At 48.5% G+C, this 25,810-nt stretch overlaps 5 protein-coding genes across 5 annotated transcripts; 1 reads left to right on the top strand and 4 right to left on the bottom strand.

Annotated features, from left to right (window-relative positions):
• Positions 1 to 926: 926 nt before the first annotated feature.
• Positions 927 to 2,539, bottom strand: CTHT_0069030 (putative ammonium transporter protein; the record flags this gene model as incomplete). Its single annotated transcript, XM_006697123.1, has 4 exons — positions 927 to 1,260; positions 1,321 to 1,998; positions 2,064 to 2,383; positions 2,444 to 2,539. 4 exons carry the CDS (start codon positions 2,537 to 2,539, stop codon positions 927 to 929), a joined length of 1,428 nt encoding a protein of 475 aa, XP_006697186.1.
• An 8,123-nt stretch (positions 2,540 to 10,662) lies between these two features.
• On the bottom strand, positions 10,663 to 12,138 carry CTHT_0069020 (uncharacterized protein; the record flags this gene model as incomplete). Its single annotated transcript, XM_006697122.1, has 4 exons — positions 10,663 to 10,914; positions 10,985 to 11,392; positions 11,452 to 11,605; positions 11,675 to 12,138. The coding sequence occupies 4 exons, from the start codon at positions 12,136 to 12,138 to the stop codon at positions 10,663 to 10,665; spliced, it is 1,278 nt and encodes a 425-aa protein (XP_006697185.1).
• Positions 12,139 to 13,858: 1,720 nt separating this feature from the next.
• CTHT_0069010 (uncharacterized protein) lies at positions 13,859 to 15,297 on the bottom strand (the record flags this gene model as incomplete). Its single annotated transcript, XM_006697121.1, has 3 exons — positions 13,859 to 14,833; positions 15,076 to 15,185; positions 15,246 to 15,297. The coding sequence occupies 3 exons, from the start codon at positions 15,295 to 15,297 to the stop codon at positions 13,859 to 13,861; spliced, it is 1,137 nt and encodes a 378-aa protein (XP_006697184.1).
• Positions 15,298 to 17,244: 1,947 nt separating this feature from the next.
• Positions 17,245 to 18,335, bottom strand: CTHT_0069000 (uncharacterized protein; the record flags this gene model as incomplete). The annotated part of the gene is made up of 6 exons (XM_006697120.1): positions 17,245 to 17,639; positions 17,696 to 17,902; positions 17,975 to 18,048; positions 18,110 to 18,155; positions 18,217 to 18,267; positions 18,323 to 18,335. 6 exons carry the CDS (start codon positions 18,333 to 18,335, stop codon positions 17,245 to 17,247), a joined length of 786 nt encoding a protein of 261 aa, XP_006697183.1.
• A 1,016-nt stretch (positions 18,336 to 19,351) lies between these two features.
• CTHT_0068990 (uncharacterized protein) lies at positions 19,352 to 20,188 on the top strand (the record flags this gene model as incomplete). Its single annotated transcript, XM_006697119.1, has 1 exon — positions 19,352 to 20,188. The coding sequence occupies one exon, from the start codon at positions 19,352 to 19,354 to the stop codon at positions 20,186 to 20,188; it is 837 nt and encodes a 278-aa protein (XP_006697182.1).
• Between the last annotated feature and the right edge of the window lie 5,622 nt (positions 20,189 to 25,810).

Raw genomic sequence — 25,810 nt, 5'->3', positions numbered from 1 at the left:
TTACCAGAAGCAAACAAAACCAGGGTTCTACTGTAGACATCATCTAGGCTACCACATTGAGAGGCCCGGGCTTTTTGCCAGAGGGCCTTAAGCCCCCTTTGTGCAATGTCCCTCTAAGTGTCCAGAGGAAGATATATGGAAAGCCACTGACCTGGTGAGGAAATTTACAAGCAGCACACCAACAACAGCGGGGCTTTTTAGACATTCTCTTTTTTTTAGCGGGTTGTAATATTCATTGAGAGAATCCAAATACAAGAAGCCATAGGTGGGGAATCCACCAATCTTATAACTACAGCCTGCTCTGTACGTGCGCGCTGCCTTTGGTAGCACCTACTCAGCAGGGCAACTTAAGTCAATTGCCATTGACAGTGCAACTATGGGAGATAAAGTGGTGCAAGGACAATCACACTCAAATTTGAAACCAGGTCATGCTGGTAATAAATATACCAGAGGGAGCTTGGCTCAGTTGGACGAGCGCAGCTCTCATTCATAGAATTAGAGTGATCAGATTAAACATCTGAGTGATCCTGAGCTCGTCAGTTTGAGCCTCCCAGTTCGCATTACTTTTGGCACAGAGCAAGATCTAGAAGCATCCGCCTAGCTCCACATCAGCATCCAGTTCCCTTCAAAAGCATCATTCAATGGCATGCAACTGGGGCTATTTTACACATTGCGGCATGTTACGTGACGCTAAATTTTCTCTTCACAATTGAAGACCAAGATTCAACGTAATGCGGTAAAGTCACTGATTATAAGACTAGGTTATAGGTAGATAATGACAAACACTGCAAGAGGTATCAAGAAATAAAACCAGCCTAGGAATTTTTCAAAACGATTGTACGAGGTATCCAAACTTCGCTTTCCCATCTTCTCTCATGACATCGGAATCGTATTCTCATATTTCTTCCAAATCTCTCCAGGCCTCTTTAAGCGGGAAGTTCGGTCTTGCCGCCCTTAATGCTAGGGGCAGAGCTGGGAGCATCGCCGCCGACGACGCGAGAAATTTCAACATAGTCGTAGGCAAACTCGCCGAGCTGAGTATCGTCCAAGCCAAGATCTTCCTCCTCGGCGCTAACACGGATAGAAAGGCCAGGAATGAGGTTCATGAGGGAGAGGATGATGCAAGTCATGCCAAAAGCATAAGCAAAGCCGGCGACCGAGTCAGCAAGCTGATACGCGAACTGGATCCAATGGCCGTTGACCCAGCCACCCTCAATCGTGCCCGTGGGACCGCTGCCATCAAGAGCAGCCATGTAGTCACTTTGGCCAGGTTAGTGGGTGTTGCTATACAAGACTTCAAGTATGTGGTAGGAAACTTACGTAGCGAAAATGCCCGTGAGGAGGTTTCCGACAATACCGCCAACGCCGTGCTCAGCAAAAACATCAAGCGGTTCGTCAATACCAACAAGGAACTTGATCTTGGTGGCAAAATTGCAGCAAATACCGCCGACCACACCAAAGATAACAGCAGCCCATGGGGTGACGAAACCAGCAGCAGGGGTAATTGCGACAAGACCAGCAATCACACCGCTGCAAAAGCCAACGGCGCTGAACTTCTTCTCAAGGCGATAGTCGAGCAAGCACCAGGTAAAGCCAGCGACGCATGCAGAAATGTGGGTCACCACGCAAGCCATGGCGGCGCGCACATTGGCAGCAAGAGCACTGCCGCCGTTGAAGCCGAACCAGCCGACCCAAAGGAAAGCCGTACCCAAGATGACATGCGTAACATTGTGGGGACGGTATGGCAGGCCGTTCACTTTGTTGTAGCCAGTCCTCTTCCCCAACATGAGAGCGTAGGCAAGAGCGGCAGCACCGGAGCTAATGTGGACGGGAGTACCACCAGCGAAATCGAGGCCGCCCAATTTAAAGGACCAGCCATTTGGGTTCCAGGTCCAGTAGGCAAGGGGGTCATAAACGATAGTAGCCCAAACAAAGAAGAAAACGATCACGGGCCACACACGGGCACGATCAGCAGCACCGCCAATGGCGAGAGCCGGGCTAGATACGATGTCAGTACTGAATCGAGTTCGAAAGTTAGGGAATGTTGCTGGAGCGCTACTGACGTGATAGCGGCGAACATGCCCTGGTACAGGCAGAACAGGATCTCGGGAAGCGCAGAGCTGCCAACACTAGGCTGAGCAAGGACCTTTCTCAAGCCAATGTTGTCGAGGTTTCCAATATAAGAGCTGCCATTGGGAGCGAAGGTGAGGGAGTAGCCCCAGAAGAACCACTGAAATCCCACGACGGATATCGATATCAATGTCAGGAAGATGAGGGACAACGCCGACTTGCGGCGGGCCAGGCCGCTGTAGAAAAAGCCAACACCCGGAACCATGAGCAGGACGAGTGCCGAGCAGGTGAGAATCCAAGCAAAATCACCGTTCTGTGGTGTCAAGTCAGCACGGCGCCGGTTGGCCGATGCTTCAGCTCGGAAGAATCATACCGAATAGTACTTGTTCGGGTCATCGAGCATTGGGTTGACGCCCTGATCGGCGACCCCCGTCACCCCAGTGTACTCCTCAGGCGTGCCGGACGACATGGTTGAAGATAATGGTCAACAGGGCTGGATGTCGCCGTGTCACTTGCACCCTGATATCAAACTCCAGATTTGCAGGAATCCTCTACAAACAGAGCCGCAGGCAGAGGTAAGATGAACTGCTGAAGAGGAGACGAGGGAGAGAAACAGGATCGCGGTCAAATCCCGTGTAGGATCGACAGAGTCAGGATATTAATATATCGGCAGGCTACAGCAGACCAGAAGCTCCCCCTCCCAGCCGATTCTCCCGTCCCAGGTTGCCGGGAACGAGCTCCTGACTGATAAGAACGCTCTCTCCCTCGACACATTCATTATCAGCTGCAGGCGCATTTCTCATCCATCTTGGGCACTGCCAAGCTGTGGCCCACTGATAAGAGACATGAACAAGCTGGTGATGGAGGGTGACTGGGGTCTATTGGTGGGGGTACCATCCGTTGCGCGACTGCGGGAGCGGAAGGCCGGCATGCTTAGGTGGGTGAGGTATCGCGCATGCTGAGACATGCATCGCAAGTTGGGTTCGGAGAAAAGTAAGCCTATGGAAACTTGTGGGTGCCAAATCCTGATTCCTGATCGCCATGTCACACTGATTGAAATCGGTTTTCGTAATCATCTGCTCGCAGACCAATCCATCGAGATACCAACACTGACAGATCGCATCTCAGAAAACGGATGGGTTGGGGTTTGGATGTGGGCCTCTCGGTAGGATAAAGTTTCTGGGGAAGTCCCAGATTGGTCAAGTGGTGCCTTGCAGGTGGGACGCAAAATTCTTGGCTGTAATTTGACCGATCATTGGGATGGCTCCCGATAACAGACCTACCAGGCTGATTTCCCAGTTCAAGCCTCTCTGGGTTTTCATCATACAAAAACTCCGCAATCTATCCAGATAATTATTGAAAACGCTCAGATGTTGCTGCTGGCAGGTATCTCTTCATGGTCGCTCCTTTGATGTTCTTATCAGTGAAAGGAGGGGAGGACTATTGGATCTGGATGCAGCCCCGAGTATGGCTTGGTCGCTGCCGCTAGCGAGTTGTGGGGCCGTCGATTTCTTATCTCTTGGCAGCGAGGGTTGGTCTTGGCGATCCCTTCTCGGTCACAGGCGGTTGGGGCGCAGACGCTAGAGCCTCTGGTCTGCGTCACAGCGCGGCATGGCATCCCTCAGCCGGTGGATGGGTACGTACCTACCATCCCAAAAGACTCGCGGTTCAATCTTTCGACGAGATCAACTGAAACTCAAAAAAACGCTTTTTCCCCTGCTCTCTTCATCCTTTTGGCCATAAATTTCCAATCATGCTCGATTTGTCAGTTCCGTTTCCCCAGGACGGACAAGGCTGGGGCGATCGAGTGACTGAATTCGCCTGTCAAGGGCCAATGACTTCCATCAGCCCCGCTGTCATTCACGATCCAACTCTGCGAGCCTGCGTCCCGTTTTACCCGCCTTCCATGCCACCGACTTCTACGAGTATGCAAGTTCCTAGCTACATTCTCGACCTCGCCTCTCAGGAAATTGCTGCACAGCACAAACACCTTGCTGCAGTACTGTACTTGTACAGCTAGATTACGTGGTACATATACCTCGGCACAATTCAGGACGCCGCTGAGCTTGTTTCGTTGTTTGTCTTCCCGTCTTTCGGAGTCTGGATCTAAGTGACATCCCGCAGGTTATCTCCAGAACAGGACCTCTCAACGCCGAACCCCAGGTCCCAGATACCGGCATTCGGTATTCCATCCTACATGACCTCCTTGCCTGTCTACACGTGCTTAGAGTGCTTCTTATGGTAAGTCTTATCTGTTGCTGAAACATTGTCCCTTGTTTGGCAAGCATTTCCTACACTTTGTGGACCCCAACTCTCGAGGTTCAGAGTCTTGACTGCCTACAGTGTAGTCAACCTTTTGCAAAGATAGATGAAAACACCCAGCAGTTTGGTTCGACCCCGCAATGAAGAGACTTGATCGCCCTTGGCAAATGCATGGAGAGAGGGTGTTCCCGTACTGATGCAAGGGCACACTTCTGTGGTGACACTACCTATTCTCCAGGTCTTATCCGCCATGCCAGCTATATGTTAACGAATGCTACTTTCTGACAGCCGTTGCCAGAACTATTAAGTGACAGATGTCCCACGTTATGAGGTCTATGTCCGAGGTACTGTGTAGTTCTGCTCTCTTGTGCGATTCTCAAATGGCTCGGTGGGTTAGGGCAACGAAACGGTCTTAAGTCCCATGCATTTTTTTAACTGATCCTGATCCTTAAACTGAGCTTTCAACTTACTTGCCTTGTTGTTGCATAGCTGCCCAAGTTTCTTTACCGTGGTTTAAGTTGCCTTTTTATCATCTATCAGCCACACTTCCTCCACCTACATCCTCTGATGCCATCTTAACTGCCAGTGTGGGTTAGGGTGTCAACATGCCCTCCATGGGCGTGCTTTCTGCACACCAGCTATGTAACTGACATGGCATCCTGCGGAGAATCTCCTTCACTTTGAAAATTAAGGCGGGTAGTAGGCGATGACTTGATTTGAAACATCATTATGCTGTGGAGAGTTTGAAGCACCCTTACTCTTGAACATCCAGTCCTTCACAATACTACGGTATTTGTTGCGTGATGAATTGTGCGTGACATTGAGCAGGTCATCTATATTGTGTGGTATATGCAACAATCAATAGGTAAGCACCATTCTAGGAGTTCATTTAACAAGGTTATTACCTCTACCAAGCGGTTAGACATGTGATCGGTCTTGAAGGTCACGAGCATAGCTGAGGCCGAGTATGCTCTGATCGCACAGTGCAAAGCTTCTTATCTGCAGCCTAATGCCATCATTCCACGGTAATCTCACAGACCGCCGTTCCAAGAGCCAACTTTGCTGCCTACCAAATCTCAAAATCTACCATGTCCAGTTACTGAGCATACTGTATCATTTGGTGATCGCTGTTTGTGGTACTGTTTGACTTCCATCCTGTTAGCACATTCCGCAGCATACAACTTTTTTGATTACACTGTTTATTTTTGGCATGGTTGCTGCATTCATTACATGAAAGAATCTCATTATGGTGTCAATTTGCGGACAGAGGAATTGTTCCTCCTACTGGTAGGTACCTTATTTCAAACTGTGCTCTCCACGTTCAAGGCCAACTGGGGTCTAAAAGCAGTAGTCCGGTATGTCTACTGTAATCCTAGCCTGTGTATGTTACACAGAAACAACTTCAATACATCGTGGCTATCCCTAGCGCAGTTGGCTTAGTGGATGACTTCAATCATGCTGGTGCGACCTTTGGTCGACTCGTAACTTTTCTTAATTCTACCCACCCAAGGTCAACTGCCAGATCTCCGACAAACCGTTAGGGATGTTGTCCAGCGACCCATGAGGATTGTGACCTATCAGCTAGGCATGTTACCTACAACACGCGCTTTTCTCGTGGTCACATCTCCGCCCCCCTGACTTCCTCCGCATATGCACTGCAGCTACAGAAACGCAACCTTCGGTCTGGCGAATGAGCATGGGGCTTGAATGAGCCTCATCTCGTATGGTCCACTTCAGCTGCCTATCGCGCCTAGCGAATCCAACGATCAATATCATCAAGTTCGGACTGCGAAAGCCACAACGGTGTGGTGTGCACTGAACTCCAGATACAAAGACCTTACAACATATTGGATAGGTGGGAGGTCCACTCGCATATCGATACCCTGAAGTACACGCAAAGTTTCCAGTCGTGTGCGGTAAGGCTGCTCAATTTCACCTTCACACTGGCAATCTGGCAATATCATTATCACTGGACCTGCCAATGGCTGCGGGCCTTAGAACCAAGATCAACCCCTTGAATGCTGACCTGAGTGTTAGTTCCAGTAGGCCCTTCAATCGTCAACAACACGTCCTGGTATCACCAGTGGTGCCTTGGAGACTGACTTGACACTTCGCATTATACCATGTACTTTTGTTTGCAGTTTCTGCAATATATCATATGCAAATTATCATTAGCAATAACACTGTCTTGACAGCAGCAAGCCAGCAACATTTGAGTGAGGCTGATTGGCAGTTCCAGCAACCTTGTTGGTGTTCTGGGAGCCTATTCATGTCTCAACAACAAGCGGGGTCAGATTTATAACCATTGTTCTAGCGACCTTAGGCGGAAACATCTCTTTGCCTTGATATCCTCCCGAGTGCTTTATTCCGCATATAACTGGATCATGACAACCTTTGCTACAAAGTTTAAAAGAAACTTATGCAGGTTGAACACCATGTTAAAGTCTTCGAAGCAGAGGGTCTCCAATGGAGACACAGGTGTGCAGCGTCACAAACATCCATCCATAAGTGAGCCCAGCAAATGCCGAAAATAAGAGTGTAATTTTAAAGCTGCAGGTCCATGGTAACACACTGAATCTTACCACGGATGCACAGAGTCAGCATCAGCCTGCTCCCTGCTCTGCGTACCAACCAATGTCGAGTTCTATCAGCCCAGCTTCCCCCTCATTCTCTTCACACACCTTTTAGGTGCATATGACAGGATTTGGAGAAGGTCACATAAATATTTGAACCTTGGAAGTTAGGGGAAGCTTCCGGTTCTATCGGTTTGAGCCTTCAGTTGCATTAATGTGCAGGATCAGAAGAAGGGATGATTGGCACTTTGGGCACCTGCATATCACACAAACGACAATGACCCAATGCTGAACTGGCCTGCAGAATACGCACTCATGCCTCCACTTCTGCCAAAACCACTGCCCGCAGAAATTCCACAACAGGTGGGAATCTAAAAACAATGATATGGTTTACCTGCCAGATGCCCTCAACTTTTCTCACCTGCTTGGAACAGATACCGCAATGACAGACCCTTATGCACAAGATACTCACGACCTTGATCTGGTCGTGCATCTCGCAATATCCCTTTCAGAATCAGCACGTTCTGGCGTCAGAATTTTGTGGCTAACAGCAGAAGTGGCCGGCAGCTCTGTAGTAGGGAATAAACTCTCAAACTGGTGGGCCAAGTTCCAAGTCGGTCATCATCTTTTTTATAAGGCTGAGATTGCGTGATGCAAAATGTGTCCATTACCAAACTGACCTTAATCTCAATGAAGCCGATATCTTAGGGCAGACTATGAAGAATTTAAGGAGTTAAGTAAGTTGATGCCGACTGTGGTTATGATCTCGGCTTGGAACTTGAACCTAACATGAGCGTTCAGGATGACTGCACCCGTAGCTTCTATGCTTCCAATGCTTTTGGTGGTCCTGTGTTGGAGGTGCTTACTGCAGGGGCAACGTTCCTGGCCTTAGTAACCTGGTGTCCCTCCAGAATTTCAAAGTTACTTGGATTTGTTTTAAAGGATGGATGAGCCTGCTTTTTTCACTGCTCTGCGGAACTAACTCTTCTGAATCCTCGGTATCCTAGGTCAAGAGCCACACTCGAGGAGCCCACCGCGAAAGTGGAAAGGCTGCTGTGGGCTTTGAAAAGGTCTTTCGAGCGGTTCCCTGACGTTCGGATATTTCCCTTCCCCTCAAGAGCCGCCCAATTCGACAACATCGACCTTATCATATCAAAATTGGGGGCAGCATGAGCAAAACTTCTTTCTGTTTATGCAGAGATGTCCAAAGGTCTTTCCAAATCACTGAAGCACAAGAAACATTCACAACTTTCCAAAGGAGTAGGATATGGTCCGGCTCTTCCCCAATCGCAACTCAACCCGATGAGCCAGCAGGTATTCGACAACTCGGCCGATTGGGACTTACTTTCTTGCTCTTACAAGCATTCTGCCTTGCGTAAACAAAACGGATAAAGTGACAGAATTTGACGACTCACCCCATCCCCTCTTGGCATTCTTGATCAACAGAAGTTCTGTTCCTAAACAGGCGGCTGAGTTGCTTCGTCGAGCGATTATTGATGACATCAGTGCTAAATACAGGACACTGACAGTTATTTCGACTTGTTGGAGAGCATTTTAGGACACTTGGATACAGCTCCATATTTGCTTTACCCAAGAACTTTCTAATGTGCCTATTAACAACTGCCAAAGATTGCGTTTGACGACTCCAGCAATCAGGAACATCCAAATATGTCTCCCCATCCTGCAACTTGGCAACAGTTTACGGATACTTTGCGGGAGTTATCGACACGTTTTCCAAACTACCTGGAAACAACGGGAAGAGTGGAGTGGACCTTAAAAGATGACGATGAACCCGTCCAGCTCATGCAGCGGATATGCTCTCTAGATGCCTCTCTCCAGGCGGGAATTGCAGCAGACCGATCACTCCAAGAGCTTCCTGCCATGATGCGGGCACCAGGCTTGGACGTCATCATGATTGATGCAGAGATGACCAACCCCAGTGGTGACGGTGTCCAATCGAACCAAACTTCTGACAGGGATTTGGTAGCATGGCATAGAGAATGTTGTGTTAAGTCGCTGCCAGATGAACAGATTCTCTGGATTTACCTACTCTCGGATGCAAAAGCCTTAGAAAGGCATCGCTGATGCCAGGTCGGATGCGCAAGATCTTCGGACAGCTTGCATCTCTCTGCACTAACTTACCGGGGAGCATCTTTATCTGCTATGGTGAAAGACAACCCGATATTCTTGATGCCCTAGTTATTGGACCAGAGGATACGCCTTATGAAAATGGCATATATGAATTCAATTTGTTTTGCGGCAAGCATTTTCCCGAAGTCTCACACCTTGGTACATGGGAAGGTCAGCCTTGGGAAGTAGATCGCTCGACTCTCTTGCAAGTCCTGGTCTCCATTCAATGTAAGTTTCATCTGCAGATCATAGCATTTGAACAGAGCACTGATCGAAGGCTCCCCATCTAGCAATGATATTCAATGACAAGCCATATTGCAGAAAGCCAGGATTTGAATTCACCAATGCTGGTAACTGAGTCGAACAGTTCAACCGTATGGTTGAGTTACTGACCATCAAACATGCCATTCTTTATTGACTGAACGAGCATTTTGCCAATCCAGATGCCAACAAGGAAGGAAAGTCGACAACAACGGCGACATTCTCCGCTAAAGTAGGTGCCATTCATGAATCTCTTTCCTAGACTGGACAGGCATTGCCACACACTAAGATGTTGTACGCAATGAAACCACCCTCAGCATGATGCATTTCTTAGTTTTCTTTTGGAGGCATCGGCCTTGATCAGACCGCCACCATATGCCCTGAATTCATTCACAATTCAGACTTCGGCACTTCTTATGTCTCCTCAAGCAGTCGCCATAGCACCTGATTCCATGCCAACATTCTTCCCGAATCCTGATCAAACGAACAGCCATCTTGTGCCTTTGGGGGATCTTGGCTATAACAAATTTCCTGCGCAGTCTCTTAAACTGTTCAACCTCAATGATGCCATCTGGGGGGGCATATCGTCCGAAAACATTTCGCGGCCAAGGCAGATGCGATCATGCATTGGGCGAGAGAATGGCAAGCAAAGGGACACAAGGCTCAGTCCTTGGTCAACCGTACAGCACGGGATGCCAGAATTAGTGAAAGTGTTGGAGGAAAGGTTGAAAGTATATGGTTCCTGAAGTAAAATTGGCAGCCGGGATGCTCATCTCGACTGGCGCATAAATGACATTGTCTCTTGCAACTCATGGTCCCGACTGCGAGTAACTAAAGGTCTGATCTTGACGGTAAGGAAGGTCTCGGAGGATATTTTCGCTTAAGTCGGCACAGGTCTCTTGCAATCATGAATACAATTCGATTAACAGATAAGACAGTGAACAAATCTAGGGAAATAGTAACCCGATGTAATTAGCAAACCACAATGATTCTATGAACTTTGTCCAGCCACGTAGTAAAGATGAGTTCAAGATTAATTTGTCCAGCAGGATTTACCTTTACTCACATCAGTGGGCTTATCTATCTGTGGCGTCAGTTGAACGGAAAAAGGCTTGAGGTATTTTATTCAGTGTTGTTCACACCATCGTATGATAGACCATGATGAACATGTGTAACTTGACATGAACTGGGGTAAAATCTCATTTGGTACGGTATTAAGATGGATAGATAACTATATGGAAATGCAAAGAACATCCTGTGGTGCTTATAAGACATAGTAACATCTCACGCGTTATGCAATTGTTCACCCCCAAACCCAGTTTGTTGACCTGATCTATGCTGCCCTAGATAAACTTCTCGGAGGTATTCAGCCAGCAAGAGGAGGTCCAAACGGATCCTCTAATTGTTTTTTCTTTTTTGGCACTCCGAAGACGGCGGCATCGTCTTCGAGGGATCCGCCTTTTGTCCGGCCTTCCCCTTCGTCATCAGAATCGAAACCTTTTCTGCTTGCCTGTTCGCGACGGATCCGCTGCAATTCGACAAGGTTCCAGCGGTCAGGATCGCGGCACTTATTGAGCTTTTTCCGGATTGGTTGGATTTGAGCTTTGTAAACAGTTTTCTGAAGGTAATAAACTAGTTAGTGGTCGTTGCTGCCAGCCAGACAGAAATTGAAGCCTGAGAAGACATACATTATTCCAATGTTCTCGCCTTTCAGGTAGTTCTTTCGACAGCATGTCCCGACATGCCTCAATGGTGCCAAGTACTTTGTCGCGGACGTGTGATCCGATGACAGCAGCTTTATCCTCCAAAGAGCCACTCGAGGGGGATGCGGTTCGTTTATGGAGAGAGATGCTTGCAGAAGCCCCTGATGGTGTCTCAACACCCGATGTGGCTGGTGTATCTGTGCCGCTGCTCGGCTGGGGAGCCACGTAATGGAAGGTATCTTGAATCAGGCGCTCGGCAAGACCACGGTCTGCGAGGGAGAGAGCTGCGAGCATGATCTGACTTGGAGTAAAGTGGAAGTAGGCATCAGTGATTAAGGGGCTGAAGCGGAGGATCTCGCGGGCACGCTGCTCGGCTGCCACTAAGCGGGCCGGCTGTAAAAACGGCGATGTGAGCTCCGTACTTGAAGAAGCGGACTTAGGGACATCTTTACCTCAACGTCTGGTAATGTGCTCAGCTCCATAATGGCGCCTCTAAGAGCACGAAAGGGATGCTTCACGTCGAGCGCGAACCTGATACCCTGACACAGAAGAAACTCTCCAGCAAGAATTTCCTCGGGGCGCTCTCGGCCAAAAGTCTTCGCAAAGCTGATGATGAGGAAAAGCCAGATTTAGTATAAAATGCTACAATATACTGTCGGCATAACAATAACTTACTCAGAAATGCTTGGAAATGCTCCCTCTGCCTTGCATCCAAAGAATAAAGCAACCAACAGCATCTCTTGTGGTGGGTATGTCATGATGCTGTTCGTGATGTAAAATCTTTTGAAAAAAGTGGCTGCCGTAGCCTTAATTTCATCTGACATGTCGGCATGATCGCCTGCACGCAGCAACTCGGCTGTGTAAAAGGTAACGAGCAAGAGCTCCTCTGCTGGGGTGAGGAACTCTGGAAGCGTTGGCGTAGAAACACCATCTGGGTCGGGAGTGTTGGCGCTAGACGTTGGTGCTGATGCAGTATTAGATGGATTGGGCATAGATAGCAGGCGCTCTGTGATCCTTGCACGGGCGGCGGCATTTGTCTTCTCGCGCATGGAAGCCAGTTGCGACGGGGAGAAGGACCACAGCTCGTACTGCGAGGACTGCCGATAGCGGGCGTCCTCGGACGCTATGGTGCTGGCCATGATTGTCGCAATGGAATGTGTGGAGCAGGCTCCTTATCAAATGGTCAGGCTTTGGAATAAACAAGATTAGAAGCAGAGAAGGCTTTCCAGAAGTGCTCTGGGAAGAGCAAGCAGCTCCTGGTTGCAGAGCGTAAGGAGTTCCGCTCAATGCAATTTGAATTATCGGAAGTTGGGTGTCTCCTTTGTCCCCAAAGTCCGAGGCTCTGGTTGAATAAGACCGTCAATGGGCGCTGCAAGCTGACTTACCTGATTGTGAGGTTTACTAGCAAGTGATCCTCAACCTTGAGGTTTGATCTGCCAGCGAGAGGTTGACACTGGGAGGGCCCACTTGAGCATCTCTTGGCACGTAATTCCTGATCTGAGATAACCTTGGCGTTTGACAAGGGTCCGCAGCCGAGAGATTCCGAAAGTCTCACTGTGATAGCTGAGAGAAGTCACCATCCAGAATCTCACACATATGTGCAACCACGAGCTAAAGCTGATAGAGATACATCCTGGTGTCTAGCCAAGCGCACGCGCACAACGTCCATCATTATGTAGCCTGTGATGATTCCACAACCTCCTGAGATGGTTTCGAAGCTAGGGGTCAGGTCGTAGAACCCGAGGGACTAGGGTCCTTACACAGTAAAATTATGTGGTCGCCAATTGTTTGTTGACAACTGTTTCTATTACTGACTGAGTAAGTCCTCACCGTAGTTCTGGGATGGGAAATTCTATATACATAATTATACTCGAGGACCGTTGGTATGCTGCCCTGCCATTCAGATTATCATCGATCAAGTTCAGGATTATCGTTAAGGGTAGAGGTCGATTGTCGACAGTTCTTGGCAGAAACAACCTTTCCTTGCCTGTGATTGGTTTGTCTTCTTGTCCCACTTGGGGCTTCTTCATTGGTCCCACTACTCCGGGGTGGCTGTGGTCGGCACCTGGGCCGTAATACTAGTCCTGGTCCAAAACCCTTAGGGAGTGCACACTTTCGAGAAAAAATAGGAGCAAAATGTAAAACGAAAGGAACGGAGTTGAAGCGGATAAGATATCATTTCAAACGTCAATATTCCTCATAGAAACTCGGGCCCAATGTTATTCGTATATTATAAGATAAAAGTTTTACAAAACTCAGATTATGTTAGGTGTGTGCCTATTAGGCGCTATGTTTTGTGGCCCCACATATTTATGAAAGTCCGGACGGTGACCTCTTTCGCCACCATATACCACTGAAGAGATGCCCCAAACGTGACATGCCCGTGCGGCCAAGACCAAGTTCCTCCGCCAGCCAAAGTCCAGTTCATCGGTTAACCTAAATAACTGACTTTAAACTACCAGCCATGCCCATCGCAAGTTGTGAACGATGGGTAGAAGGCTGAATCGAGACAGAAAAAATGCATCACATGACACGAGCAATTGATATTTTTTACACCTACTCCAATAATTCGAGAAATGAGCTCAAGGAACCGCGACATGTGGATCGATCGCTCCCTATTGGGTCAAAGAATGTACCCTGCGATGAAACAAACTGGATCCCATCCATTTGGAGAACAAGGCTGAAACCAAGCCAATTGTCAATCTCCCCTGAGGCTAGCGGAACTGATCGTGACTGCTCTCCAAGCTCTCTCAACAGTCAACATGATCCAACTCCAGCACCGTAACGCAGTGTACCTCTGCGATTTCAAATGCCCTCCGTTCCCACATTCCTGCTCACCATTACGGATACAGATCCAATTCAGGCCCCAAGATCTCTCCTCTTTGGGGGCACAGGAGGTGTGGGCTTCTTGCTTCTGCTCGGCGGCGGGGGCGGGGGTGTTTTGCGGATTGTTGATTCATTTGCAAAAGGACTGGCAGCTGCATTGTCAGCTGGCCTCGCCAGCTGCCCTGGCGTGCGGCCGCTTGGCATAAGGCTCAAGCTTTCGCTAGTCGTTGCTGTTCGGGCGCCAATATTGGATGCCTGCCGGTCGTTTGATGTCGGATTACTGCCTGAATCGCTTATGCTAGTGACATCGTCATCGCGGCCAATTTGGTTGGCTGTCTGGCTGAGGTTCACACGGCGGAGTTGACCACGTAAGTTGGATACGCTGGGTAGATTACTAATGCTTGTCGTGGTTGATGTTGGCAAGCTGGTCCTGGAGAAGCTTTGAAAGCCCTGCTGGCGTTCGCCTTCCCGGTCGAAGTTTACTTCACCGAGGAAGCTGCTGGTTTTGGATGGAACTATGGACGGTCCCGGACCATCAACTTGTGGCAATTGTATCCTAATTTGGGAAGCACCCGGTCGGGTGGGCATGCGAACTGGAGGAGCGACGGACTCGATATCTTTCGATGTACCGCTGTAAGTATTTGAGCGAATGATGCGCGTCGGTCTGCTTTGGCTTCTTGAGTAATTGACTAGTAGTTCTTCCCCTGGTGAGCTGCCTGTATTGGATACACTCGGCCAGTGCTGCCGCAAGCGACGGAGTTCTAGGGCGCATCGTTCGTGGTAATCGAGCTCAGCATCAAGAAACCGACTCAGGTCGCGAATGCTGTCAACTTCCGCGCTTTGGATATCTTGCATCCGACGGCTAACGTCCTCTGAGGCTTCATCGTACTTTGCTTTTGCAGAGCGAAGTTCTTCCTCGAGCTTAAAGTCGTCTTTCTTAGACTTCTGGAGTCTACTGATGCTTGCGTCATAGGCCAAACGACGGCTCTCGAGCTTCTTTCGAGCAGCCTAATAACATAAAAGCACCACGTTAGCGAGACATCCAACAGCCCATAAGAACAAGCATGGATCTGACGTGCCTGATAATCTTTCATCATGGCTAGTGATCTTTCAAGAGACTCGAGCCATGAACTCGTAGCCTCGGACACAAAACTCTCCTGGATCGCCGATATCCGCTCGTTCGCTCGACCCATTGCTATCAAGCAGTTGCCGAAATCTGAGTCTGGATGAAACTCCTCGCCATGACTAACCATCATATGCCCCAGATACCCTATTGGGTACGCCTTATCTTCTGAGGACTCTAGACGTTTCCCCATCCATTTGACGTATTGGCTCATGGATCGCTGTAAACGTTCCGTGCCTGTCACGATCGATTAGCTTCGAATTAACGCTGCTGCAGGAGTTGAAGATGGATTGGCACCATCAAGTCTCAACGCCATTTCGGCCTCGAGCATTTTGAACTCTTCCGACATGGTTGTCTTTGACTCTGTTCCCATTTTTTCACCCGCCCATTGAAAGGCGCGGTCAAATTTCTTGCTGATATTCATGGCTGTTTCTTCTGGATTTTGTAACCCTCGGACTTTGCTTAGCGCTTTTGTAGAAGGTTTCCTGATGCGTCGAGGAAAGTAGGTAGGCAGTTGTCACCTTTTTGCTGTGGTGTCGGGACGTCAGGTCGGTATGCTGTATGCTGAGCTGTCCTGTGGATAGATAGCTACCAACGCACAGGCCGGCTCACCAACCCCTTGCTTTGTGCAGGAGTTGTGTTGTATTCCCATCTAGTAAATCCAAGCACTCGGTGGCAAAAATCTGGCCAGTGGCTGCTGGATAAGGATAAGGGAAGGAGTGACAACAGATGATGTGTGTTGTTGGGATGATGCATCCCTTGTCTGCTTGCGGTTGGGGAACAGAGGGTGTGGTCGATGGTACATTAACCGCAAGACAGAAGGCACCAACAGGCAAAACAGATTAAGAAACAGCAAATATCTTTGGTATGGATCGATTGGTGGTCAGATAATAAGAATTACTAGTCACCTGAATGTACAACTTTAAAACAGGTTGTTGTCCTCTCTACTCATCGACTCGAGAGACGGGGCTGTCAAAGTCGGGCTTGTGATACAAGGGTTTTGCGCACCATTGTGAAGCAGCTGGTCTTGTATCCGTTTGACTGCCGAAGAGTCTTAGCCAATACTTCCAGGAGAAAGCACAGATCAGTACCACTCGATGAAACCTTCCACCCAAGGTACGAATAGTTCAAGTCCCGGAAGGCGCCAGCAGGTAGCCAATTGGATGTGCAGCTGAAATCCGTTTCCCAGTTCAAGAAGCCTAATGGGTAGCTGGAGCCAGGAATCATTGAAATACTAGACCTTACACTCTGTCTAGCAAACCTGCAGTTCATCGGCAACCCCTGAAGGATACATCAGAAGACATCAGTGCAGCCCCTGAATATCTCATGTCTGCTTCTATTAGCCACGTGCTCTCTCGTCAATGAGGATCTCATTAGTTAAACTACCTGGCCAACTAGGCGACTGAATAGCTGGAGACGCTCCGTTACCTAGTGGTCAACTTGCTACACGCTTTGTGTTTGATTTCTACGATTGAATCCCTAATCAGCCGGCTGCTTTAGCAGACCGAAGCCCGAGTCTACATGTTACAACCCTCTAGGCCTTTACAGTGGAGCAAAGTCAACAGACTAAGCGTTTAGCAATCCAAAAACTGAACTCCATGGGCTATTATGCCCGAACACTCATACAACCAATTCTCATACCGCTGTGTTACCAGGAGTTCCAGCATGTGTTTCAACAAGGGCATGGCTTTTTTCAGGAGCAGACCTAAACTCCTGTCTTTAAAGAGCTAGGCGCTTTGGCACTGTAGAAAGGGTTGACCAGGAAACAAGACTGCCTACCTGCTAACCACTACCACTTGTACGAGTGACAGTCCGTCAATCTGTCAAGGTACCGTCGAAAAATGAAAGCATCGAAGGGACATGTTGGTTGTGGATGGGACATGCATTGTACATACTCCACGAAATGAGATGCATCTAATACATAGTATAGGTATATCCCGGATAAAGAGGGTGCCTCACAAAGCACCTTGGCTGTGCTGGATCCCCAGTTTTCGTACTTCGCAAGCAAACAATGGCATACGAAGGTAATGCTGCCGCACCGCTGCCGGTGGCTAAATTGACACTGCCCCTCGCGAGTTATGGGTGATAGTGATCCTTGGTATCAAAAACCTTTTTATTTGATTTCTTGATGCCGCCTATCACGCTGATTGCAACCAATCTACACTACCGGCCGCTTATACCAGGATCAAACATACCTGCATTATGTAGGCATCTAATCATCCCATGCTCCGCCATACGCCGAGAGAATGACAAAGCTGTCTGAAAAATAAGAAGTGCTGTTTGATCTCCTTCTATCTCACACCGTCCCACTGATGCTGAGTTCCCGAATCTCTTGAAGAACCTGTTCCACACGGGCATCCAAGTCGCCACGAGCATACTGCTCGCGCGTGTCAGGGTCGAGGTATTGCTGTACTTGGGCCATGCGACTATAGGCCTCGGCACAGAAGCGCAGTTGAATCTTGACGAGAGCTTCAAAAGATGGGTCGAGGTACGGGACGCGCATATCGATTAGTTGCGGCAGCTCCGTGCACAGCTGTTCGTTGAGCTGTTCATATGCAGCCTTTGCCATCTCCAGCTCCTTCTCAGCCCGTGGTAGTTTAGTAACATCTTTGTCTGGCTTTTCTGTCAACTTCTTGACTTTCGCTCGTAGTGCATCATAGTCAAGAAGCTTGTGGCCGCGCTTCTTCATGCCTGAATATCGGTGGTAAGCATAATTCACGATGAAACTGGTAATAAATGGAACGCACATTCATTGACATCGGGAAAGTAGGCGCAAAAGCGAGAGATGGGCTCAAGGACTGTTGTTCTGTATGGTCCATCGAGAGCCTTGATAGTCTCGGCGTCTAGGTCTTCTACAGCTTGTTTGTAGCTCCTGCTCACACCATCTTTGGCACCTGAATCACCGTAGAAGGCGTCGATTGTTTCTGCGATGCGCATTTGTGACGCCGTCATGGCTGTATAAATCCCCGGTTGTTAGAACCTAGTTTATGGTGGATTTCTGCAGTGCGTGCTGAGGCATGCCGCACCTCGTAGGGAGTCAAGGTAACCCCTCGCCTCTTTTTGTAGCCTTAAAGAGGCTGCCTCCATTGTCTTGAATCGCCTATTATTACAGTCAGACAAGCAGATTAGGAGAGTTGTCGGCAATCAGTCATTGGCGGTACCTCTCCTCAACTTCGTAATCTCGGTCATTGGTCTTCTCGACATGACCTGCACAAGTCTGAATTAGCACCAATTGCGCTAGGATTGAGAGTGATGCAGAGTCACAAACCAGTCTTCATCATAACCTGCGTTGTCGCGCGGTTAACGTTCTTCTTGAATCCTGCCAAACATCGAGTCAGGTGCTGAGCAGAGTGCGCTTGTCGGGGCATGCATACCCGCCCAAGACATGTTGAAAGACCAGACCTAGGAAATTTTGAAGTCGTAGGGTATTATGCCGTAAGTGGACGGATGTTAATGTTAGTGATTTGGCACACTAGGGGGTTACAAAATGGTTATTGTTTTGCGGCGAATGTTGAATGAGGGCAAGGTGCATCCAAGGCTCAGTCGGCTCCCCCTGATGCGCAATCGGCTGGAAACCACCAGCCTTGAAGGACGCACGTAGTGTGGCGGTGCTGATCATGTAACTGCATATACGTAGATTGGCTGTTCCATATTTATGCGCCACACCACTGATATCAGCTGGATAAGTAACTAAGCCACTCTCCAGCCACGGGGTAGTCAAAGTGGGCGGTGTAGAAATGCAGACCATTGTTTTTTGGAGTATCAACCACTGTTGTAGTCATCATCAACATTCTTTTTATCTCAGCAACATCTTAGCCATTTGCCAAGTGAACCACCAAGCATCAACCGGTGAGTTGGGTCCCACTCAAACCAAACTTCCTATATACATAGCCTTCATCTCTGAGAGCCGTCTTTCCAGCTATTGTCATCCTTGAATCACGATCCTAAATAGGTGTATCATAGAAGCGCCAGCCAAATAACGAGGAAGTACAAATATGCAGGCACTAGCTGAAAGCAGAGCAAAGGTAACCATGGCAATTATTTTAGCTCTTGATGATTACGGAGGCAGATGGCCGAGGCCAACATCCGCGGGTGATACGCGGTGGAGCCTTAATTGCCAAGGCGCTATGCTGTACACGTGAATCATCGTGATTCATTGGCCTCATCCCACCTCCTTCACCCTGCTGCCATCATCGTGCTCACAGAAGATTTAAGTGGATGGAAACACGGGAGTGCTGGAGAACAATAAATACCGGTAGACGAAGCCTTCAATTCCAATTTTTCCAGATCATACACCATTCCCCTGCTTCCTCATAACCTCCTTCACCGCCTTTCCGCAAAACGTCAACAACTATCGAGCACGAAAGCAGGCACCTCGCATTGGTTGCTTAATCACTGTCAAGATGTCGGCCAATCCTCCAGTGCCTATCTCGTTCTACGACATTATCATGCGTCCTCCTGTGGAGGAAAACGCCTGCTCCCCTAACCCATGGAAGACCCGCTATGCCCTTAACTTCAAACGCTTGTCATACACCACCACTTGGGTTCACCTCCCTGACATCGCCAATGTTCGCAAGGGTCTGGGTGTTCCTGCTTGCCGCAAGTTCGCTGATGGAACTGACTTTTACACACTTCCCATTATCGTGGATCCCTCCACAGGTGCGAAGGTTGGGGACTCGCTCGAAATTGCGATCTACTTGCAGAAGACCTATCCTGATGCCGGGGAGGGAGATCTGTTCCCGGAACAGAAGCTTGACTTCACTGTTGGGCAAGAGTTTTCTATCCTTATCCCTCTGACTGCTATTCCTGAGGGATGTCCCTATCCGGAATATGCCCGGTTCAACGCACATGTTGACGCAGCATTCACTGCCCACGTCGGGCTTGGCGTAGCTGGGTTACCATTCCATCCAGACTCTGAGGAAGCCAGCAGGGCGGAGTTTGTTCGCCGTGCAGGAGTGCAAAAATTCGAGGACTTCATCGTTGAAGGGGAAGCAAGGACGAAGCTGAAGGAGTCTTTCCGAACTACTCTTAAGGGACTTGCGGATCTTTTCCAGAGGGACACATCCGGACCATTTTTAATGGGAAAGAGAATAAGCTATGCAGATATCATTGTCGGAGCATGGTTGAAGATGCTGTCAATTACACTGAGCAAGGATGAGTGGGAAGAGTTGAGGGGGTGGCATTCCGGCGTGTTCGCACAGCTGCATGATTCATTGCAGAAATACGCTGAGGTGAAGTAGGGAGTTGTGCACCCTTTCATACTCTTAAGGCTCATTTTTCGGGGTATACAATACCAACCGTATGCAAACCCTTCAGCGTTTGGCTAAACTTGCAGATGTTGGCATTCAATATTTCCCCCCTAATCCCTATGCATTGCTTTGCACTCTTCCTCTCATGTATATCTTGACTCGCTCTATGCGGATTTCTCTGTATATCACATAGCTTTGTCGTTGAGAGTATTCAGCCAAACATAGCTTCAAATTACTCACTACTACCGTCAAACTTTATGTGACTTGTAAAGGTGGTATAAGGAATGATTTGTCTCTCAAAACTCCAAGGAATGCAGTTATCTCGGTATCTTCTTAAGCATGGAGCTTGCATCCAACACACGGGCTAGGAGGTGCCGCACTCCCATAAATATCTGGCCTAGGCTTCCCTGATACATTGAGGAAACCAACGGCCCCTTTGTCCAAACGGAAGATTGCATGATCCACCAACGTATATGTCCCTGGAACAACCATCTTCATTTCAACAATGGTCGCGCTACCAGGCGGAACGCTGACAGTTGAAATGAACCGTCCCGGTGGGCTTAGTACATCTCCATCCCTATATGCCTTGCGGAAACAACTTCCGATAACATGGAATGAACTGGTCAAGTTTGGTCCTGCGTTGCCGAAGAATACCCTCACTGTCTCTCCAGTCTTAGCTTTCAACGGATGGGCGGTCGTCAATGCCCCCTCTCGACCATTGAAGACTACCAATTGCGGTTCCTCACTCAATCCGTTTGGGTAGCTGAATTCCACTTGACGCGATGGTCTGCCGTTGTCATCTGTCTCTGGCGGTTCATGGTAGAACTCGCTCTGCATGACGTAGTATTCATGGTCAACTGGCTGAAGAACTTCCTCAGAGAGATCCTGTGGCTGCACGAAGATCATTCCGTACATTCCATTGGCAATGTGTACAGGTACAGGGGCAGCAGCGCAGTGATAAATGAAAATCCCTGGGTATAGGAGCTTGAAACGTGCTACTTTTGTTTCATTCTCCTCAGTTGTAGTCAGTGCGGAGCCACCACCCGGCCCTGTGAACGCATGACAATCAATGTTATGTGGGTTGCCAGTAGCATCCTTGTTGGTTATAGAGAGCTCAATCACATCACCCACACGGGCGCGAATGAAAGGTCCTGGAACAATGTCGTTGAAGGTCCATTGTTCATATTTGTACTGACTGCTGAGTTGTGTGACTCTTGTGGTCGTGATCAAAGGTACATGGAGCAGGACAGGGTAGTTTCGGGTGATAAGGGGGGGCACCTCAGGTGCTGTGCTCAACATGGCCTCTTCCCTTGGGAGATTTGAATCCACGGTAGATTCGCTATCCACAGCATCATAAAACTTAATCAGGGACCCGTCACTTTGATGATGCGGGATCTGTCGGGGAGAGAGGAAGGTCTTGCACGAGGTTAGTGAATGGTCAAATTTCCTGTCCAAGATTGATCCAGGATTGACTCACCGTTTTTTCTGATGGTGTGTCTTTTGATTTTGGTTGTTGTTTATTGTATGACTCCATTGAGTCCAGCTGTATAACAATGTGGGTATGCCGGATGGTTATGAAACCTGCGCATAGAGCTATCATAGCAGCTGGGACAATGAACTTGTGTAATACTGAAGTAGGGCATGTTTCGGATCTTAATTTTGCTGTTGTTGATGAGTGACAAGAGCCAGCCATGTTGCGGCCTGGTATGGCAGGTGATTTCCTGAAGAGAGACAGCCTAGTATTGGAAATGGCTGCCCTGCCTATCTTCGAAACTGTTTGGCGGAGGATGGCTTGATTGCCCATGTGGACTAACATGGCTCTACCTTAGGTAGAACTCTGGGCGTGGCCACTTGCTGTTTTTTTTAAAAAAAAACTTGAGTCGAGGCAGTCAGTGGGGTGTGCCTACATGATAGGCCATTACCTGAGTTAGATCGAGGAAAGACCTAGAGTAAAGTAGGGTCGATGGCAAATTGCATAGATTGTGGGCGTTTTATACGAATTTGCCGGAAGTCTTGAACAAACCGCAGTCTTGGACTCCTTGGCATCTGAGGAGCATCAGGAAGATTGTGAAAGGGACTTGCAAGAACCAAATTGGCCCTATTGAAGGTTCTCTTCAGACGCTACAGGTATGTACTCGAAAAAGACGAATATCTTCTACACGAATTTAGAATAGTTATACTTCGGAGCTGCAATTGCATATGACATACATATAATAAAACCAACTTTGAGTTAGTGGGCTATACCTTACAGAACTCTGTCAGTACGATAGGCGGCGAAGTTTTTGGCACCCCCATACCTACCATTGACCCTGATTATGCAGGTAGAATATTTTTGTATTTTGCAAATGCATACGGGCAGAGGGTTGACTGAACTTGCAGGGTCAAAAGGTAACAATGACGTGAAGAAGTTGTCAGGTCCCTTGGTGCTGCGGCGCCTGTATCTCCGCGGCAGTTCATAGACACCCCATTACTGTTAGAAAATATGTAGGTATTCCCAGTCCTCTTAAAACCTACTGCGGAATACTTGAAAGAACAATAAACAAAGCCAAAATTTTTACTTGTATACAGGCACAGGATATTTGGAATGATTCGCGCGAATGTCCCTTGCCAGCGTAACAGGCTCCGCAACCCAATGATGAGAGGTGGTGTGGACCTTGCTATGGAGTAACCCTAACCCTGACTCTCTGGCAGATCGGGATGGAGATTTTTACCATCGCGGAAGCAATTGTCCCGCCGCGCGAGATAACCGAGTGCTTACATCGATCACTGAACTAGTAAGGAACCTAGTGTATACCGTCCTCACTAATCCTCTGAATAACAGTACGAGTAAGGTAGCATCCTGCAAGGCCGCAAGTTGTGGACGACGGTGACGGTGGGAACAGTCACAGATTTTCCAAGGGTGGGTTGATTCGCGCTGCTCACCGACGGAAACTCGCAACTTTATCGCACGCTTTCCTGAAAAGTCACGAGTGTTTGCTATCAGCAGCGGTCATTTAAGGCATTTGAGTCTGTCAATTTAAGCAACCCCCGCCGAGCAATCACCTGTCGCAATTCCTTTTCGCGAGTTATCGATATATTCTCTTATCAATGACTGGACTTCGTCGCATCCTCATCATCTCTTTGGGTAACCCAGGCCAGTACCGGAATACATACCACTCGGCAGGACATCTTGTCCTGGAAGGCCTCCAGAAACTCCTCCCACGCGAGCAACCTGTCTTTACCCTGCAAAATATTGGCCGCGAGCGGACCCTTGCCTCAGTCGGTGAACGCTGGTCACTGCTGCAGTCGCCAACGTTGATGAACATCTCTGGGCCGTGGGTTGCCAGAGCCTATCGCGAACACCTTATTGAGCGTGGGTTGTCTCCAAATCAACTCGGCCTTGTCCTTGTACATGACGACCTCGAGGAAGCACTGGGAGCTGTCAAAGTTCGTGCATGGAAGGCCAGTCACCGTGGACATAATGGGGTGAAAAGCGTGTTTGGAGCATTATGTCTGGATTCAACAGCCAAGTCAGCGCGCGTATCAATTGGAATCGGCAGACCAGAAACTAAAGATCGTGCGTTGGTGTCAGACTATGTGTTGAGCGAGATGCCGAAGTTTGCGAAAATGACACTATCCCAACGGGCGAGTAAAGACCTGTACGTGGCTCTTTTGGAACTCGAGGACAAATGGAAATAACAAAGCTGGGGCAAAGAAGTTTTGTGATAGAGTCGGGCTGAGTGTTTATGATACCCCCTTCCAACTTGATAGACTCAACATTTATAGATGCATTTTGTCCCCGTTCTAGCAATCGGAAATTCTCGTGTTTGTCCTCGGGTCCATGCTCAGAGTTTTGACTTTTCCCTTTCTCTCGGTTTCATAAATCCCCCGAGCGCCCCTGCCCCGTCCCCAATTCCAACAACTTCCTCTCTGTCCGATATGGTGATTCCTTGAATACGGCAATCCACATTTTGGCTGGCCTTGTTGCTTTTGTCATCTCCGAACTCGACCCAACTGTGCCCCCTTAAAGGGCGGCGAGGCGGTTCAAAGTGTCCTTCCCCCTTATCCGGATCAACTCCATCGCTCGTCTCAGCTTTCAAGTCAATTGGGTCGCCAAGTTGCGAAGGATTGACCTCCTTGATGTCTGGGTGGACTTTCTCTGCGATGCGTTGTCTGAGGGGCTTGTAAGGCATTGTTTCAATTTTTAGCAGCCTTGTACTGGAGAGTCAGAAGTTCTGTTCCCTTCCGTGTGTAGGTAATCTGTGGTAAAGCCGAGAAGAGAGTTATTTCGACACATAATCCCCGGTTACTTACCTATGTAGTATCCAGAGTCAAAGGCTCAGTGGAGAGCACGTATGACGTCGTCTTATCGGCGCGATGATATCATTGTGTTGTTCCCTCAACCGAACTTCACTAGAACAGGGTTTACTCAATTGTCCATACGCCTGCCTACCGATGCCAGCGTGTGGACGTCTGCGGCAGCATGCAGTTGAGCACTGATTGGTGTGTTCTCAACTCGGCTGGTTTGCTCCCCCATTGCAACCTTCAAAGGCGAAAGCTTAAATGGTCTGAAACAATGGTGTGCTGGTAGCTGAAGTAACATGCTTCAAGTTGAAACTATAGTTAAGTTTATCTCGAAAGCCCCTTAAGTTAATCCTCCCAAATGGTAACAGAACCAAAAGTCTGCAGTTCAAATATATACTACATGAAGTCAAGCAATGGCTTCCAATTCCGTGGGCAGGATTCTAATTTCCTCGGTGGGAGTGCAAGAAATGTCACGACTAGGATATATCTGCCCAGATTTCCAATGTGGATGCTGAGACGAAGTCTCCGAGCAGTCATGGTTCAGGGTGGCTTCACCACGCCCTTTAAAGGTGATCCTATCGTTTTTGTCAGCTTCCCATTACATTTGCACGTATAACTCAAGTGTTGTTCACAGCAGCTTACGGCCATTTTGGATCCCGGTCAGTGCAAACCCACGTTTGGTTGACCCTGAGCTTCCCCGACCCCATTTCAAAGTCAAGTGTGGTACTTCTAGCCGCAGGTTGAATTTTGCTAGCTTGGCTTGCAACATGGCCGTCTTTCTCCTCACAATGATACACGACATTCCCATAAAGGAAGTTATTCAGCTGGTTTTCCAGGGCTTCACATCGCGTTGTTGATCCATCAGCTGGGTTGTGCAGTTCGAAGGAAACAGATCCCGATGAATTCTGATGGGAAGGCGTTGCGAATACATAAGAGGCATGGAAAGATAACACTCGAACAATCCAAGCAAAGGAATTGAACGAGATTGATGTGCAACCGGTAGCAACGGTGTGGCCTTCCAGCATACTAGAATTGGCTGAGAAATGGTTGCCCGCGATTGACGTATTGATCGGTGTTGAGGTCACAGACAAGACAAGCCACAAAAAGAGGAGAGATAACAGGAGAGGTTGACTCCTGAGCTGCATTATGTCAGGTCCCATAGTGAACAGTCTGATTTGAATGATGTGATCGTGATTCTGAAGAGATGGATATTGTGCTGTGTGACATTCGGACACGGTCAGACAGTCTACACCAGTTCGGTTAGGAGTAGGTGAAAACCCTTAAAAGTTGGGGCGCTGGATTTTATAGGGTGACAATCACGAGTATTGA

This window comes from Thermochaetoides thermophila, assembly GCF_000221225.1.
Source record: "Thermochaetoides thermophila DSM 1495 unplaced genomic scaffold scf7180000011822, whole genome shotgun sequence".
Taxonomy (NCBI): domain Eukaryota; kingdom Fungi; phylum Ascomycota; class Sordariomycetes; order Sordariales; family Chaetomiaceae; genus Thermochaetoides; species Thermochaetoides thermophila.
The sequence above is the reverse complement of the archived record's forward strand: the minus strand, read 5'-3'. Positions and strand labels throughout refer to the sequence as shown.